This window comes from Pseudophryne corroboree, chromosome 2 (assembly GCF_028390025.1).
Source record: "Pseudophryne corroboree isolate aPseCor3 chromosome 2, aPseCor3.hap2, whole genome shotgun sequence".
Classification (NCBI taxonomy): Eukaryota; Metazoa; Chordata; class Amphibia; order Anura; family Myobatrachidae; genus Pseudophryne; species Pseudophryne corroboree.
The window spans coordinates 953952369-953969937 of record NC_086445.1 but is presented as its reverse complement, the minus strand read 5'-3'; the positions used below and the strand labels follow the sequence as shown (position 1 = coordinate 953969937).

The 17569-nt window shown below is 40.7% G+C and overlaps 1 protein-coding gene across 2 annotated transcripts in view; it reads right to left on the bottom strand.

The window, feature by feature from the left end:
• The window catches only part of GBE1 (1,4-alpha-glucan branching enzyme 1), a 446779-nt gene that overhangs the window by 64342 nt on the left and 364868 nt on the right, over nt 1-17569 (bottom strand). For both annotated transcript variants that reach the window (XM_063956309.1, XM_063956310.1), the window contains exon 14: nt 2484-2668. In XM_063956309.1, the coding sequence (XP_063812379.1) occupies nt 2484-2668 (185 nt within the window). The remainder of the gene's footprint in view (nt 1-2483; nt 2669-17569) is intronic.

Genomic DNA, 17569 nt, shown 5'->3' with positions numbered 1-17569 from the left:
CTGTAGGAGTAAGTCCTGGTCTGCGCACAGACTGCACACAGTGGAAAATTAATTCAATGGTGAGTGAGGTGCGAACAGATTTGTAGCTGTCCTCTGACGCAGCTCGGCATATACATGGGATCGCACACTTGCACAGCGAATATACACTCCCCTTGGGTGGCGACTAATTTAGTAGCCAAGCAATCAGGTCTGAATCCCCCCCCAGGTACACAAGATTGTGGGAGGGGGGGGGAATGTACTAAGGCTTGGACAGTGATAAAGTGGTGAAAGGTAAAGTACCAGCCAATCAGCTCCAAACTGTCATGTTACAGGCTGTGTTTGAAAAATAAGTTAGGAGCTGATTGGTTGGTATTTTATCTCTGACAACTTTATCTTTCTCCAAGGTTTAGTACATCTGCCCCTGGTACTTTTGTTGCAATAGAAGTCGTAATGAGTAGCAGATTAAGCACAATACGTAGAGAAAAGCATGGCACATGGAGTAGCTCCATGCAATACCAGTGCCCAGGGTCCCCAATCACAGTCATTTTGTCACATCAGCAAGGCGAATAAGACACATTTGTCCTGTCTGTGGTAAGATGCATGGTACACCAAATAGCTAGACAGAATATCGGCAATGACAAGGGGGCAGCATTATTAAAAACCTGCATGCCGCCATAATAGTAATATGCTGTAAAGAACTGTAACAGTGTTAGTTTTAGAACCTTAAAAATGATGTTAATGCATCATGTTGAAAAGCTCTAAAGCAGTCATGCCGTGTTCTACATAACATTGCCTTCCTTTGTCAATGTCAACATTCTGAATGATGACAAACGAACGACTTCCCCTCCCTAACATTAGTCAATTCTGCATCAGACACAATCAAAGGGGGTGAGCCCAACTCTTGTTAGGATGACACCCTCACTTTGGGCATGTGTGCCTAGTGCTTTCACAATGGATCAGACCAGCCCCTTTCCTCAAAACACAGCATTTTCATGCCATGCTGATCAGCATGGCATTGCATGGGAATCAGAGAGTAGACATATTTTCTAATCGTAGCCCTAATAACTAGAACGGTGCCCTCAAATCGGGTCTGTCCCTCCTGAATTGGGACAGCTTAAAGAGAAGCGTGCCATATTTGTCTTAATGGTAATTGCTTCCGTAGCTGCACTTATTGATGTTGCTTTCTTTCTGAATACTTCACATTCACTACTTTTCTGACCATGCGGATAGATTAAGTCATAGGTGGAGACGTGGGTACAGTTATACCGCTTTCACACCGCCAAAATAACTTGGGTTATTGCCGCATTAAAACAGGTTGTTGCTTGGTGTCAAGGGTCCCCAGTGAAAAATAACCTGGGTAGCGAGCAGAGTTGGACCTGGGGAGGACCAGGGTAACGGATCAGTGTGAACGGGTGACCTGGGTCATCCAACCGGGATCTGTTTATACCATAGGTAGAGCTGGGTGCCAGGCGCTTGGAGATTATGTCATCTCCAAGTACCGGCAGAACAGTTAACACTGCACCTGTGTGGGAATAACTGGGGCTGGAGCCACAGTGTAAACGGGGTCTATCCTGGGATGGAACCGTGTTCAAAATCCGGAGTCACACCCGGGATTTTGGTGTGAAAGGAATATTACACACAAACCTCTGGGACAACCCTCTGTAGAATGTGTGTGCGTAGCTATGGGCGGACCTCTTTGCCATAAGTAACATTAGCAATGAATGAGTGGGCGGAGCCAAATATACAATTCTGCCATGAATCAATAGCACTTAACCACCCAGGAACATGTGCACACAAGGCATCCAAATAGTTCACAAGGGGATAATAATTGCAGATTTCAAGGTGTGCAGATGAGGAGAATCCCCAATCCCCTTAGAAACCGCTCCTCCTGCCGCAATTTTCACTTCTCCTGAGCAGGGATAAGTCTAAAGAGGAAGTGTATACCCGTTATGGTAGTGTGGTATATTATCAACATTTTCCAGCTTCTTGCACCATGTATTGTATGTTAGATTTACATGACTCCGTAAGGGTCTCCAAGAAAAAAAGAGAGAGAAAGCTTATTCACTTCGTGAGGACAATTTCCAGTTTTAATCCTCTATCCATTTTGTATTACCACAACATATTTTACACTAAAGATATTCAGCGGCACTTAAGATGCATTAAGATTTCAGACTTTTTTTCCCCGCTCATTCACACAAAATTCTCATTTATATGCCATCCGAGGATATTCAAGAGCTACTGGATCTTTTACTAAAGAACTTTTATTATTACCGACTTCATTTAAATGAGTATTTATATTGACATTTGAAGAAAAATACATGCTATTTTAGGATTACATAAATCTAAAGAAAAGAACCTGTGTCTTATTCCATTAATAAAACACCATGTACTAATGGCAAAGGTACAATTAAGTGCCTGAAAACTAATTTACAAAAAAAATTAAATTGGCAAAAGAATAAATAAAAAGCTAGCAAATACTGTATTACATGGTTTATAATTCTTACCGGAGGTGATGAAAGCCAGCCAAACCTTTCTTCTAATTTATTCATGTCTCGGTCAAATGCGTAAAGATATCTGTAGCGTAGATTATGGTCATCAACTAAATGAAACTGTCTCCTGGCATAATGGTAGCTCTCATTATTTCCTTTCCTTGGAAAATCCAACCATTCTGGATGCCCAAATTCATTGCCTGCATGTCAAAGTAAAATATTTTACTCTTTATACGGTTAAAATGAGCATGTGAGGCAGTCGGCACAAAAAGACATTCAACCCAGTCCACTCAGTAAGGTCAAACTACTTTACAGATGTCTCCTCCAACATCCTTGCTGCAGTCACGTTATACAGCCCTTCTAGTTATGCCTAGTCATGAGCGTGTTTACTAACGCCAAGCGTCTTTTTGTGCATTTTTTCCCCCCGAAAATGCATCTTATTCCCATAGCTATGTGAACAGTGCAAAAGCTGACTCCACTGATTAAAATTATACGTAAATGATATGTAAAATATTATATTAAAAAGATAAGAAGCATTTTCAGCAAAAAAAGACCCCCAATGTTAGCAAATGCTGTCGAGGAACTGCCGGCTCACTCACGTCACACATCTCTAGGTTCATGCCGTACTGAGGCTAGATATAGGAGAACACATATGTATTTCATAGTTTTCTAAAGGCCCCCATACATCTGCATCTTAGTATTGCAATTCTCCGATCCCCTGACGACAGCTCAGAGAATTGAGGATATTCAACATATTGAAAAATCTCGAATCCCAGATCCCGACCTGAAAACGGTTGTGATCGGCAAATCAGGGATTTTTAACGTGAAGAATTTCTCAGATTCCCTAACGGATCACCGATCATTGATGGCAGCCAATCCGTGGATCTGGTAGAATCAGGGATAGGGGAAATGGGCGTCTAGATCAGTGTTTCTCAACCTCGGTCCTCAAGGCACACTAACAGTCCTGGTTTTAGTGATATCCAGGCTCGAACACAGGTGACTTAATTAGTACCTTAATTATTCTGATTTAACCATCTGTGCTGAAGCCTGGATATCACTAAAACCTGCACTGTTGGTGTGCCTTGAGGACCACGGTTGGGAATGCCTGGTCTAGATATATGGAGCTCTTAAGAGTGAGACTAAAACAAAAAAGTTACATATTTGAAATTGTTGTTTTTTTCTAGATAGAAGATAAAACTATTATATTTAAAATATTAAACTTTTCATAAAATGACATTATGATTAATCAGTTGTTTCTTCACTTTCACTCAGACCACAACTCATCTACAAAGTCTGTAAAATATATACAAACAGCATACACAAAAAGAAAATCAAACATGCAGCAAAATGAAACATCACAATAACTTCAACTAATCTGATATCTTACTGGAGGGGTGGGTGAATAAAGGTAAGCTAAGATGTATACATGCAAAGTTCTATCCCAATAACAGAGATCAGCAAATGGATGAGCTGAGATAGCAGAAACTTAAAGCAAACCTTTACTAAAAATTTAAAACAAAGTATTTGGAAGAATTCAAAAGTTTAGATTAAGATGGAATATATTTTTTACGTACTGTAGGTTGGTCATAACTGCTTCAGGCAACAAAAAGCTCTGTATACTGTATTCTTAATTCAGCAACTCCCAGCTCCCATCTGACACTAAATGTTATGGTCTTGGACAATTTTTGAACAATGAAAGATCAATTTTTATTACTTTAATACTTTTTGTTATGGATTCTAGTTGGCTCAGTGGATCTTGTATTACTTTGCACACACATGCAACATGCATCTTTGCAGATTTACATAACACTCTTCACTGGATTACTGCAACCTTCTTCCATTTAACCTTCCCTATCCACAATTCTTCTCTCTAGGTTTTGTATCTGACTCACCTGTCTGCCAATCCATACACTGGCTTACCTTCCCTTATACAGTCTGATTCAAATACTTATCTATGAAACCCCTACCCAATCCTCTTACTCCTACATCTCTTAACCCAACCCCTCTTCTGCACTCTTGCTAGACGACTTCCCTCTGCCAGTGACAGCAGTCTCTGGGGCAGATTTATTAAGCCTGGTGAAGTGATAAAGTGGAAGGTGATAACGCACCAGCCAGTCAGCTCCTAACTGTCATTTTTCAAACCCAGCCTGTGACGTGGAAGATGGGATCTGATTGGCTAGTACTTTATCACCTTCCACTTTATCACTTCACCAGGCTTAATAAATCTGCCCCTCTATTTCTAACATATAACCTCCTCTAATTCCTGCATCCAGGACTTCTCCCGAACTGCTCCCCACTTCTAGAACTGTCTCTATCAGAATTTCCTCCTCCAATCAAAGCCTCTCACAACCCATTTATTTATCAAAGCCTACAAACTTTCCACCTAACCCAACCTGTAATCTCTCCACAACGATTCACCCTTCTGCTTCACCCATGCCTGACTGTCCCATCCTTATAGACTGTAAACTTCCACAAGCAGGAGAATTTCTTGTGTGTAATCTTTCTTTCTTTAACGAGTGTACACTATATCCTCGTCCCTTTGTTTTTCAAATCGGTGGCTCTGAACATGTCTGCTGTACTAATCAACTAGGATACAGTTCAGTGTTAGCTGTCTAGTTATGGTTACATATTTGCATTGAAGTATAGTTTTTGACTACCATGTATGTATTCTATTGCATTGTTTTGTTATGTGTGCACTGTACTTTTGCATGCATTTTATGTATTTCTGCAAATGCAAATGCACTTCATGTCCTGTTATGTTTGCACTGTACTTTTATATGCACTTTATGAGGTGCAGCAGACACATTGCGATGCCTTATAAATAAAGGATAATAATAATAATAATGACATTTTATTAGTAATATGATACTTTTGTATTCACTAAGTCAGTACACCATTCTCTCTGTCGATTACATCGCTAAATTATTGTATTATTTATAAATAGGGCATGAAATAGGGTAACATTTACTACTAACATTTGTGCGCCTGGTGCAAATACCACCGTTGAGTTTGTCCCATCTTGAGATACACATATTCTCTGCGCAAATATGCTCAACTGTTTCTAAGATAATGGGCGGAATTCAAATGTTTTCCACCGGAAGCCAGTAGATGGCACCCAAATGTAGCTATTCAATTGTTGCTTGGTTTGCACGATGGCTACCGGCGTCTGCATCTCAGCTCAACCAAACTGCACTTTTCACGATCGTGCCCATTAGTTTAGTTGGGTTTTGCGGCTTTACTTGCGTTATAACGGGGATTAATTGAATATCGCCATGCATCTCCCGTCACTTTAGACAAGAGATCGGGCGCGATATAACAACTGAATATCGCCCAATGTGTAAGCAGACTAGTTATAAACAGAATCGTGTTCGATAAGTGCATTTTGGGGAATTCTCTCCTGTATTAGCTTATGGTCACTGTTTTCTATGTAGGGGTGAACCTTTTGCATTTGACATTCCATCTCAATGGAAACTGATCTAAAATACACCATGAGGGGGCAGTGTCATTTTGTTAGCACAAGATTGTGTATTGCTAATAGGACTACTGGAGATTCACATAGCCCTATACTATGGAAGATGACATACAATAATATTGTACTATATTACACAGTAGTTGCTATTTCACCATGAAGAAAGATACAGTACATTATACATGGAACATGGTGCTGGTTGCTACTTTTGAGAGTGGCTTCCACATCTGTTGCTCCTCTGCTTCTGCAGTAACTAACCTGGCTTGAAGCAGTGGTGCTATAACAGGGCAAAATGTTCATTTTACTTATTTATTTAGATTTTGAAGGGCACTGAGGTTTAGAAATAATAACCTAAACAGCCAGGATTGTTTCCACATGTAAAAAAGAAATGCAGATATATGCTGATATGTTATAGTGGTGCAATGTAAAATTATAAGTCATGCAGATTGGGGGATCCGGTCTGAAGATCGACAGTATCTAGGTCGACAATGTGTAGGTCGACAGTCACTAGGTCGACATGGATGGAAGGTCGACAGGGTTTCTAGGTCGACATGTGCTAGGTCGACAGGTCTAAAGGTCGACATGAGTTTTTCACATTTTTTTTCTTTTTTTTTATTTTTTCATACTTAACGATCCACGTGGACTACGATTGGAACGGTAATCTGTGCCGAGCGAAGCGAAAGCACCATGCCCGAAGCATGGCGAGCGAACGCGGTGCACTAATTTGGGATCCCGGTCACTTTACGAAGAAAACGACACCCAAAAAAAAAAAAAAAACTTATGTCGACCTAGCACATGTCGACCTAGAAACCCTGTCGACATTCCATCCATGTCGACCTAGTGACTGTCGACCTACAGTGGTCGACCTAAACATTGTCGACCTAGATACTGTCGATTTGATGAACCACACCCGCAGATTGGTGCAGTCCATTAAAATCAGTACGTGGCATGCGTCAAGTTTAACACTTACTACGTCTATATAATGGAAATCAGTTCAGGCTGTCTGCCAGTGGGACTGGTACAGGAATTAGGAGCAGAGTAGAGTAATGCTACTGGTTTATTAATTTCATCATTTATTAGCAGAACTTTCCATACATTTTAATGATGTTTACAAGAACCACCTAATGAAAAGAATGACCCATTGAATTTAATGGGAAAGCTTAATACAAACATATAAACTATTTATTCCCATTACATGCATTTATTGGTTTCGAAGCAAACTTGACTATGTGAAAGCAGAGTTGATATTTGGTGATTTCAATGGCTATTATTTAAACTAATCTTTTAGATATTATGCATATTCTGCTTAATACAAAAATCAAAATGAATGTAGTAATTTTGCAATACATGATGATTCTTTTAAGATGATTGAAATATGATTTTGTGGGGATGTTTCTCTAGTACAACGGGGTACTAGTAACCCACAGGGCTGCTGGTGCAAGTCAGGTATTGGAAGTCATTGATGGCAGTTTCCTTGATGCACCATGAACAGAACCACGATTGACCCACAAGTCTAACCAGTATGGTAACCCATTCAATCACCACCACTTCTCCCTGTTTCAGCCACCTATCCTATTACAATTTGTTGAATTCTTTAGTTATTTCCATTCCCAGTTCCACGCTTAGAAGGCCAATAGTACCCAACGTACAATTATATATTGTTTAGGTGTCTCATCGGACAAGCAGGTGATAATTAGACACATAGTGAAAGTATTGTCCTAGGAATATCCACAGTACCACAACAGATCACTGTATAACCACGATAACAGGCAGGAAAAAAATAAAAAAATCATCACTGCTGTTCTCGGTATAAAACAGATTCAGATTTAGTGAACTACAGATCATTTCTGACACAGCAACCCCTAGCGTCAGAACTTCTGACTATGACATCAGCCAACGATATTGTATGTTAATACTTTCTATGTTTTATCAGTTTGTAACCGATTCAACATACAGTAACCATAGCAAAAACATTTACTCAGTAAAGGTAAAAAAAAAAAAAAATGAAAAAGTCCACAGAATCTGTATTAACTGTTTGACCATAATATAGATTTAAAATTGGTTAAGAAAGCACATGTTAAGTTGTCTGTGCTTTTATTGTCACATTTATATTTATCATAAATTGTAATGTGTGAGAAATGTACTACAGGTTGAGTATCCCTTATCCAAAATGCTTGGGACCAGAGGTATTTTGGATATCGGATTTTTCCGTATTTTGGAATAATTGCATACCATAATGAGATATCATGGTGATGGGACCTGAGTCTAAGCACAGAATGCATTTATGTTTCATATACTCCTTATACACACAGCCTGAAGGTCATTTTAGCCAATATTTTTTATAACTTTGTGTATTAAATAAAGTGTGTGTACATTCACACAATTCATTTATGTTTCATATAAACCTTATACACACCGCCTGAAGGTAATTTAATACAATATTTTTAATAATTTTGTGTATTAAACAAAGTTTGTTTACATTGAGCCATGAGAAAACAAAGGTTTCATTATTTCACTCACACTCAAAAAATTCCGTATTTCGGAATATTCCGTATTTCGGAATATTTGGATATGGGATACTCAACCTGTATTTATTCTATTCTTGCATCATTTTTTTTCTATAGTATTGTTTATAACAATTTTTTTTTATATTTTACATATACTGTAGTAGCAATTAAATATTTTATCTACCAGCAATTATATTCACTACAAATCTTCTGCTTTGAAAATGTTGGGAGCATAATGAACGCCAATGGTCTGCCAGTATGTACCCAAGTAAAAAAAGATTGACAGTCGCTTAAAAAAAAAACAGAAACAAAAAAAAAACAACTAATCTAAATACCAAAGTTTAGACAAAAGACTTTCACCTTCAGCAGCAAGCTTTTGTGTATTTTATTAGAACTTATTCGATTTGACAACAAAAATATAAAAGTGTTTTCATTAATACAGTACTCAGAAAGTTACTTTCAAGAGTGCCCCCTCACAAAGAAATGAAAACATTTTAATGACAGATTTGGAAAATTCAAATTTAATCACACTGACTACAAAAAGAAAAGTAACAAAAGATGGAAAACAATGCAAAGAGATAATGAAGTAACTCCACTGAGAAATATGAATGCTCACATTTTCTCTGTAAACAGCAACATGTGAAGCATGGATAATGCAGAGGTAAGTATGAAGACACACCACTGAGATTTGCTTTCTTGTAATTAATTTTAAGTTGTTTTTTTATGAAACCATAAAATGACAAAGAGACGGGAGAACAATTAATGGAATGTAAAACAATAGGGTGCTAATGAATTACAAAAACATCGAAAATTGAGAATGCTTTAAAATTTATCGTTTTGCGGGATGCTCTTTATTAGGCCACAGCAATGACTGCTTAGATGTTATTTAGTACTGTCATGTATTTCCATCACTATTGTTATGACAATCTTAATTAATTCAACCGGACACAAAATAAAAGTTGCCGGTGGAAAAAATGTTCTTGTAATATTCACAAACATATGCTTTGTTGTAAAATACTTCTATGAAAACTTGTAAGTATTACAATCGAGTATTGGAATACAAGCAATAGCTATTTTAATGTTTGTGGTGTTATCTTTTATATAGACCTGTCACGTAAGCTAGTCTTATGGGCCCTACACACTTAGCAATCCGCCGCCGAGTGTCTGGCGGCGGAAAGAGGCGACAGGCAACCCGGCGGCGGGGGGAGTGAAGTTTCTTCACTCCCCCCCATCACCTGACTCCATAGCATGCATGCTAATATGGACAATCTCGTCCATATTGGCCTGCATGCATTAGCGACGGGGCACCAATGATTAATGAGTGCGGGGCCGCGCATCGTGAATCGTTGGAGCCTACACACTGCACAATATGAACGAGAACATTCATATCGTGCATTAGATCTGCCAGTGTGTAGGGCCCTTTATTTTTTAGCAAACATGACCGCTACCAGCTAGCAAGACTGCAGGGTAAGTAAGATGACAGATACCTGCAAAGTTTGTTAAGACTACATTCTACTTCTGCTGGGGTTGACATCCCCAGGGGAATTGACATGCAAGCATCCTGATGTTACAGTAGATCTAACTAGGTGCTGATTTATCAAAGATGTGGCTCCACAGCTCTGTTTGTACTGCCTCAGTGACGCAGAGAGGAAGGGGGTGTTGGGTATACAATTCCCAGGGCTTCTCTGTGGTCCATTCTTGCTAGGGAGGTGTAGTTACTGTAGGTCTCACAAGGCGGTATAGCTACGCTTCTCGTTTGTGTATAGCTTCTGTAGACCACTCAACAAAACCTCCTTGGCACACACACCATTAGTATGGGGGATTGCCTGATCTGTAAGTGGCCCTGACTGACTCCAGTCAGCAACAGCAAAACCATTTGGTGCAAAACTGGGAACAAGTTCTCCTGAACTCATGAGGGGGGAGGTCCATTGGCGTATTTACTGTATAATGGTTGCTAGGTCTGAGGTGCTCATGGGTTCCTGGGTCCAGGGGTGCAAGCACCATGTTCCTGGAGACCTGCGCATTCGTAGTAGACTCTCCTGTGCTGCCAGAGAAGTGGGGGGCCACATCGAGTCTGCACACAGGCCCTTTCGCCTCGTAAACTGCCTCTGGGGAGATGTATTAAACCATGGGTATTCAACCTGTGGCCCTCCAGCTGCAGTGGAACTACAGATCCCAGCATGCCCCACCTCAGTTTTAGCATGCCTTAATGGCAAAACTGTGGCAGGGCATGTTGGGATGTGTAGTTCCACAGCAGCTAGAGGGCCGCAGGTTGAAGACCCAAGTATTTTAACTTTCTAAAGACAAGAGGAGATGTTGTCTGCAGCAACCAATCAGATTTTAGCTATCATTGATCTAATAATTTTTGTAAAAATGATAACTAGAATCTGATTGGCAGAAGTTTTGCTAAAACTCCCCATATATCTACACCAGGAAACTGGCTGTCTCAACCCCTTTCCTAATCATTGTATAAAGTTAAAGAGAAAATATATTAGACCCTTATTATAATTTAGATTTTGCACCCCAGAATAAAGAATGCACGGAAAACAGAGATCTGATTGGTGGGGAGCAGGGTGTGTTGTACTGCAATTAATAAAACTGGTAGCACCTGATTTACAGACGGACACAATATCAACAGTCATAATACCGACAGCCATTGTCCGACAGTCAAAATACCTATATTCATTATACCGACATGTTCAAAATGCCGACTTTAGAATAGACATGTGAAATGTCGACATGTCAAAATGCCGACATGCGTTTTAAAGGAATTTTTGCACAAAAACAGACTTGTGCATCCTTTAGCATCCCAGTGGACCTGGAGGGGTAATATAATTGTGGGCCAAGAGCAGCGAGGCACCGTGCCCGAAGCATGGCGAACACTGTGAGCCATGAGAGGGGACGCGGCATGCTTGCACGGTGTACATGTTGACATTGACACAAAACAGAAAAACTCATGTCGGTATTTTGAAATGTCGGCATTTCAAATTTCGGTATTGTGACTATGTCAGCATTATGAACATGTTGGCATAATGAATGTTGGCATGTTGACCGTGTTGGTATTTTGGCTGTCGGTCAATGGCTGTCGAGATTATGACCGCCGATAAATCATACGTAACCCCTAAAAACAGGTGTATAAAAAAGTATGTACAGGAAAGGAGAGTGTATCCGCACACTTACTAGTCTATAAGTTAATTAAATCTTGTCTGATATTTGAACCCCAATAAAGAAAATATAAGTCTATTAATAGATCTCACTATATGGGGGTGCAGCCCAATTACAACTCAAACTAAATATGAACAGAAGGGGAAAGGACAGGGAGGGAAATCGGAAAGTAGTTGCCTAGTAGGGCGCACTAATATAATTTGTATTCTGATATGTTATTTAAAACTTAGCTTTTATTGCTTATGCCTTCTAAAAGGTCCCTTATCTCTGGGAAATTACACAGCAAAACATAGAGGTTAAAAATATTAGACATATACAAACATGTAGTGAGTGAGAAAAAATAAAGATACGTGAGAATAGATTTAAAAAGTGGCACTACCACATATACCTCCCAATGTGGTGTAGAAAATAGAATTTGTGGTGCCCTTATGAGTCCAAATATAATATTCAATCTGATCGCTCAGTACTGACTATTCACTGTTAATGCAGCCTATTACAACAGATGACGTATTACAAAATAGGAAGGTGTATTTCTAATTGCAACCTAGTGTTGTGAGATTATGATGTAAAAGATCACTTATCCCAATAAATTTCTGTGGCAGATGTGGTGTGTGTTTATTAAATATACATATGTCTACATGTTCTTATTCATTTTATTTTATACATTAACACCATCACTGCATATGAATCTTACTGATTTTTTGATTGGGAAAGAGTGCCCCACAATTGGATGCGCCTGCAGTAGGGGTCTAAATTGCAATTTAGGGGGCAATTTAGGGGGCAATTTAGAACTGGTGATGTTGCCCATAGCAACCAATCAAATTATATCTATTATCTGCTAGAAGCAGCTAGATAAATGGTAAGTAGAATCTGATTGGTTGCCATGGGCAACATCACCAGTTCTAAAAATCTCCCACCTTAGTTAATTTACCCCCTCCTCTCTCCTCCACTGCTGGTACTGGCTCGACTGCCTGCGCTTTCAGAAGATTTTTTATAATATCCTGAAAAGCTGTTAGTTGTTCGTCTGTGATTGGGGTCTTTGATTTTATAAAATTCCGCCCCACTGGCTTTTTTATAAATTCTATATGATAACCCTGGGAAATTGTCAACACCCAGACATCCTGAGTTAGTTCTCGCCATTGATCTGCGTACTTCATTAGTCTGCCTTCTACAGGAGCAGTGCTCTGGGGTGTCATATAGTCAGAACTTTCTATTGCCTCTTTTGACAGGTTGACGAAAGGACTGCCTGGTAGTTGTTGGAGTATATCTACCATACTGTCTTCCCGGCCTGTAAGACCTAGCTTCCTTAAATTGTTGCTTAGTAGAGGAAGCTCTAAACCTCGTTTTCTTATCATATGGCAATTTTGCCGATTTACCACCTGACATGACATTAATTATAGATTCTAACTTACTTCCGAAAAGGCGAGAACCTTCATAAGGAAGAGCTATCAATCTGTTTTTTGAATGGATGTCTGCCGTCCAAGTACGCAATCACAGCGATCTTCTAGCCACTACATCTGCTGCCAGGGATTTTGCCGCATATTCGACCACTTCAAGAGAGGCTTCACACAGGTATTCCACCGCCTTCATTATCACAGCCAAATCTTTCTGCAGGTGATGCCTAGATACCTGATCTTCTAAATCACGGTTCAAATTATTCCCCCATAACCTTAGGGTTCTAGTTGTTGACGCCATTGCTACCCCAGCTTTCAGCGTCACTGCTGATGCATTATGGACCTTCTTTAGTGAACTTTCAATCTTCTTGTCCATTTCATCTTTAAGCACTGCACGGTCTTCCAACAGGATAGTAGTTTTGGAAACCACCTCTGCGACTGCAGCGTCAACCTTAGGTAAATTCACACCATTTGACAAACTCTTCATCCTGTACCGGAAACATACGATCCAATCTTTTCATATAATTGAGACGTTTATCTGCACTTTGCCACTGCACTGACATAATTTCCTTCAGTACTTTATTCACCGGAAAACATCTGCTTTTCTTAATTCTATCCTCAAATAAAGGATCCTGAGCAGCATCCTCCTGTGACTCATCCTTAAGATTTAAAGCTCTATACATATGTTTGCGAAAACTATCTACTATATCTAGATTAAACGACCTATCCAGCTCCTGAGCTTCTTCAGACTCTGCCGGAGAGGGACTATCAGCATAATCCAAGACAACCAGACCATCCGAATCATCTGCCGCGTCCAGACTTGTCTGTGACCTGGACCGTTTAGCTCCTTGTAGCTCCTTTAACTCATCCTTTGTTACAAACTACTTTTTCGTCCACTCCATAAGATCCTGAATCTGCCTCGATTGGCCCTGGGATACTTCACAATCAGCACATAGTTTGCTGTGCTTATCCTCAGAAAAACTCTTTTTACATCCAGAACAAGCCAAATGATGTTTCTTTTTACATGTTCTCTTCCTGGGAACTTCAGACACACTGCAACCAAACAAACAGTATTCCTAAACACCTTAACTACATAACAGAATTAGTGCCCTAAATGAGATTGCTTACCATTCCTGGGCACATGTAGGCGTGGAGGGAGACAATTCCTTATCCATGGTAGCAATTTATTCAATCCTCTTCAGTAATGCACACTGATACAGAGGAATAGAGCCACACACTCCAGCGGTGGGCAGCGCCATTTTAACGCCCTCTGACCTTAGCTGCCAAGCGGCGCATGCGCAGACCGATCCACGGTGCACCCTGGGACTCGGCCGCGCACTTCCGCCCGCCGCGAGTAGCGCTACTTCCGCCCTCCAAGCTCCGGCGTCCAGCAGCGCGATCAGGTATTACAGCGGCGGCGGGTGGGCACTTCTACTGCCACAGGCAGCAATTACATTGTTCCTCCATGGGTCCTTCTCCGGGTGCCAACCCCCTTCCAGCCGCGGCTCACAGAGGCGCATTAGGCCGGGAATATACCTGGTAAGCCTCATATTTGTAAACAAAACAAACGGCTACACTGTCCTCTACCGAAGGAGACAGGAAAAAGACTGGGGAAGCCAGGAGAGTGCGGACCTATATTCCCAGAGGGTCGGAGCCTAAAATAGAAAACTTCCTGTCTAAAACCTTGGAGTAGGGATAAATCCCAGAGTAATGGCTGCCATGGAGTAGCGTGGAAGAAATTTTATGAAAAAAAGAGCATTTATCAAACACCTCCACAATTATAACAAATTGCAAAACCTTTATTCTTACTGTGTGTATAGTAGCCATACCATAAGAAAAATGCAGTTGTGTAACATTTTGGAAACATTTCCATAGTACATTTGCATGATTTTTGTAGACTGCCACAGTGGTCACAAGCCCTACAGAAGACTTAACTTCTATTTTGAATGCCCTGTACTCGCACGTTAGCAAACTGGAGAAATATACGTTATGATAAGAACTTACCGTTGATAACGGTATTTCTCCTAAGTCCACAGGATAACATTGGGATATGATGAAGTGACAGCGGATTTGCACCAATCGGTCAAAGCTTTTCGGCCTCCCAGCATGCAATGGGCCCATCCATATATCCCCGCCTCCTGGCTCAGGCTAATTAGTTGTATTCCCAAAGCTCAAGGCAGGAGCATCATAGACAGCCCTAATGAGGCGAGAAGAACACACATGCACACCCTTCCGTACAAGAAGGAAGAGGTTAGTGAGTAAAAGGATCCTCAAATCAGGTGCGTCAGGGTGGGCTCCCTGTGGACTTAGGAGAAATACAGTTATCAACGGTAAGTTCTTACCATAACGCATATTTCTCCGGCAGGGTCCACAGGTTATCCACAGGATAACAATGGGATTTCCCAAAGCAATTTAGTGGTGGAGACGCTCCTGACTGGACAGGAGAATCCTTCGCCCAATTTCAGCGTCAGAGAGAGGCAAAGGTATCCATGGCATAATGTCTAATGAATGTGTCAACGGAAGACCATGTGGCTGCCTTACATATCTGTTCTGCTGAAGCACCACGTTGTGCTGCCCATGATGGACCTACCTTACGAGTAGAGTGAACAGAGACATTAGCCGGAACAGGGAGATCAGCTTGAGAATATGCTTCTGAACTCGTCATCCGAAGCCACCTTGCCAGAGTCTGCTTATCCGCAGGCCATCCTCTCTTGTGAAATTCATAGAGAATGGAGAGAGTATCTGTCTTTCTGATGGCACCTGTATGATCCACGTCACGGACTACGTCCAATGATGCATCTCTGGCAGTAAAGTCTGACCCTTAAGACCGAGACTACAATTTCTCTGTTAAGATGGAATTTAGAAACCACCTTAGGAAGATACCCAACTGCTCTATCTGGATACATAATTCAGAAATGGAGGATGACATACTGTAACAATGCCCCTAAATCTGAAATTCTTCTAACTGAAGCAAAGTCAGTAGAAAAAGAACTATAGCTGTCAACCAACTAAGATCCACTCTTTCAAGTGGTTCAATTAGGACAGCTTAAAGGGCCTTTAGGACTAACTTAAATCCCAAGGCACTCTAGGAAGAACAAAAGGAGGTTCAATGTGTCACATTCCTTGGAAAAAAAATGCGCACATCCTAAGGTTAACAATTTTCTTTTGGAACCATACATTCAATGCTGTCATTTCCTTTATGCATTCATACCTGAAAGAATGCTAAGATTCTGGAAATTCTAAAAAACCAAGAGTCAAATATTTGATCCCTACACCACTGAATATAGTCTTGCCATATTTGGTGATAAATGCGAACTAAGGAATTTTCCTTGCTCTGAGCATATTTAGAATTACCTGTTGTGAGAGCCCTCTTGCCTTCAGGATGGTAGTCACGAGAGTAAAAAACAGTCCATCCAGGTGTTGAATCCATTAACTTCCTCTGTAGATCTGTGTATCAATGTCTTCTGGACCATGCTGTAGCTGTTAGTATCATAGCACTTTTACCTTGTCTTACCTTTCGTATCACCCTGAAACACCGGGTGATTGGTGGAAACACATGAACCAGACGAAAGTTGACAAGTCCTCCAGAAGATCGCTGTGGGATTTGTTCTTGACCCATATGCAAAACCTTTGTTGTTCTGACCGGACGGCATGAGATGCATCTCCGGCAACCCTCATTATATACCAGAGTTTTTGAGACCTAGGGGTTTAAGTCCATACATTTACCTGATTGGCGAGCTGACTAAGAAAATCTGCTGCCCAGTTTAAGACTACCGGAATCAGTACTGCGGACAAGGCTGGATAATGAAGTTCTGTCCACCTTTAAGTGCGACTTAGCTTCTTCATTGTTTTGGCTGCAAGATCCTCCCTGATGGTTGAGGTACGCCACTGCATGTCCGAGCAGATTCGATCTGGATTCATCAAAAGGATATTCTTTGCCTGAATAAATGCCATATATATGGCAAAAGGTTCCAATATATTTATTGGCAGGCAGCATTTCTTCCTTGGTCCACTGCCCCTGGAAGCAACTCCTGACACTTCATCACAGCCCCACAGGCTGGCATCTATTGTCAGAGTTGCCATCTGATATACAAAGAAACCTTCCTTTGTCCAGGATAGGATGCCCAATAACCATCAAGCTATTGATCTCCTAACTTCCAGAGGAAGACCATAAGCTACGATATTATTGTCTGATGAAAAACCTTTCTCTCAAGAAATGATCAGACATTGCAGATGTATCTAATGGAAGTATATTCCATCATGTCCATTGTCTACACCATCCAACCCATCACACGCACTACCGCGTAAATGGATACCGTTTGAATGTGTAGCAACTCCTGAATCCTTAAATGAATTTTGGATATTTTGTTCAGAGGTAGATTACTCTCCGAGTACCCAATTCCAACACAGCACCCAATTGAGTCCTCTGATGTGATGGAATCAGAATAACCTTGCCCAGTTTATGAGCCAACCATATCTCTGTAACCAGCTGTTGTCTGTTACAGATGACAGTGAACAATTCCTGAGACTGTGCCAGGATGATTAAGTAGTCCAGGTATGGATTTT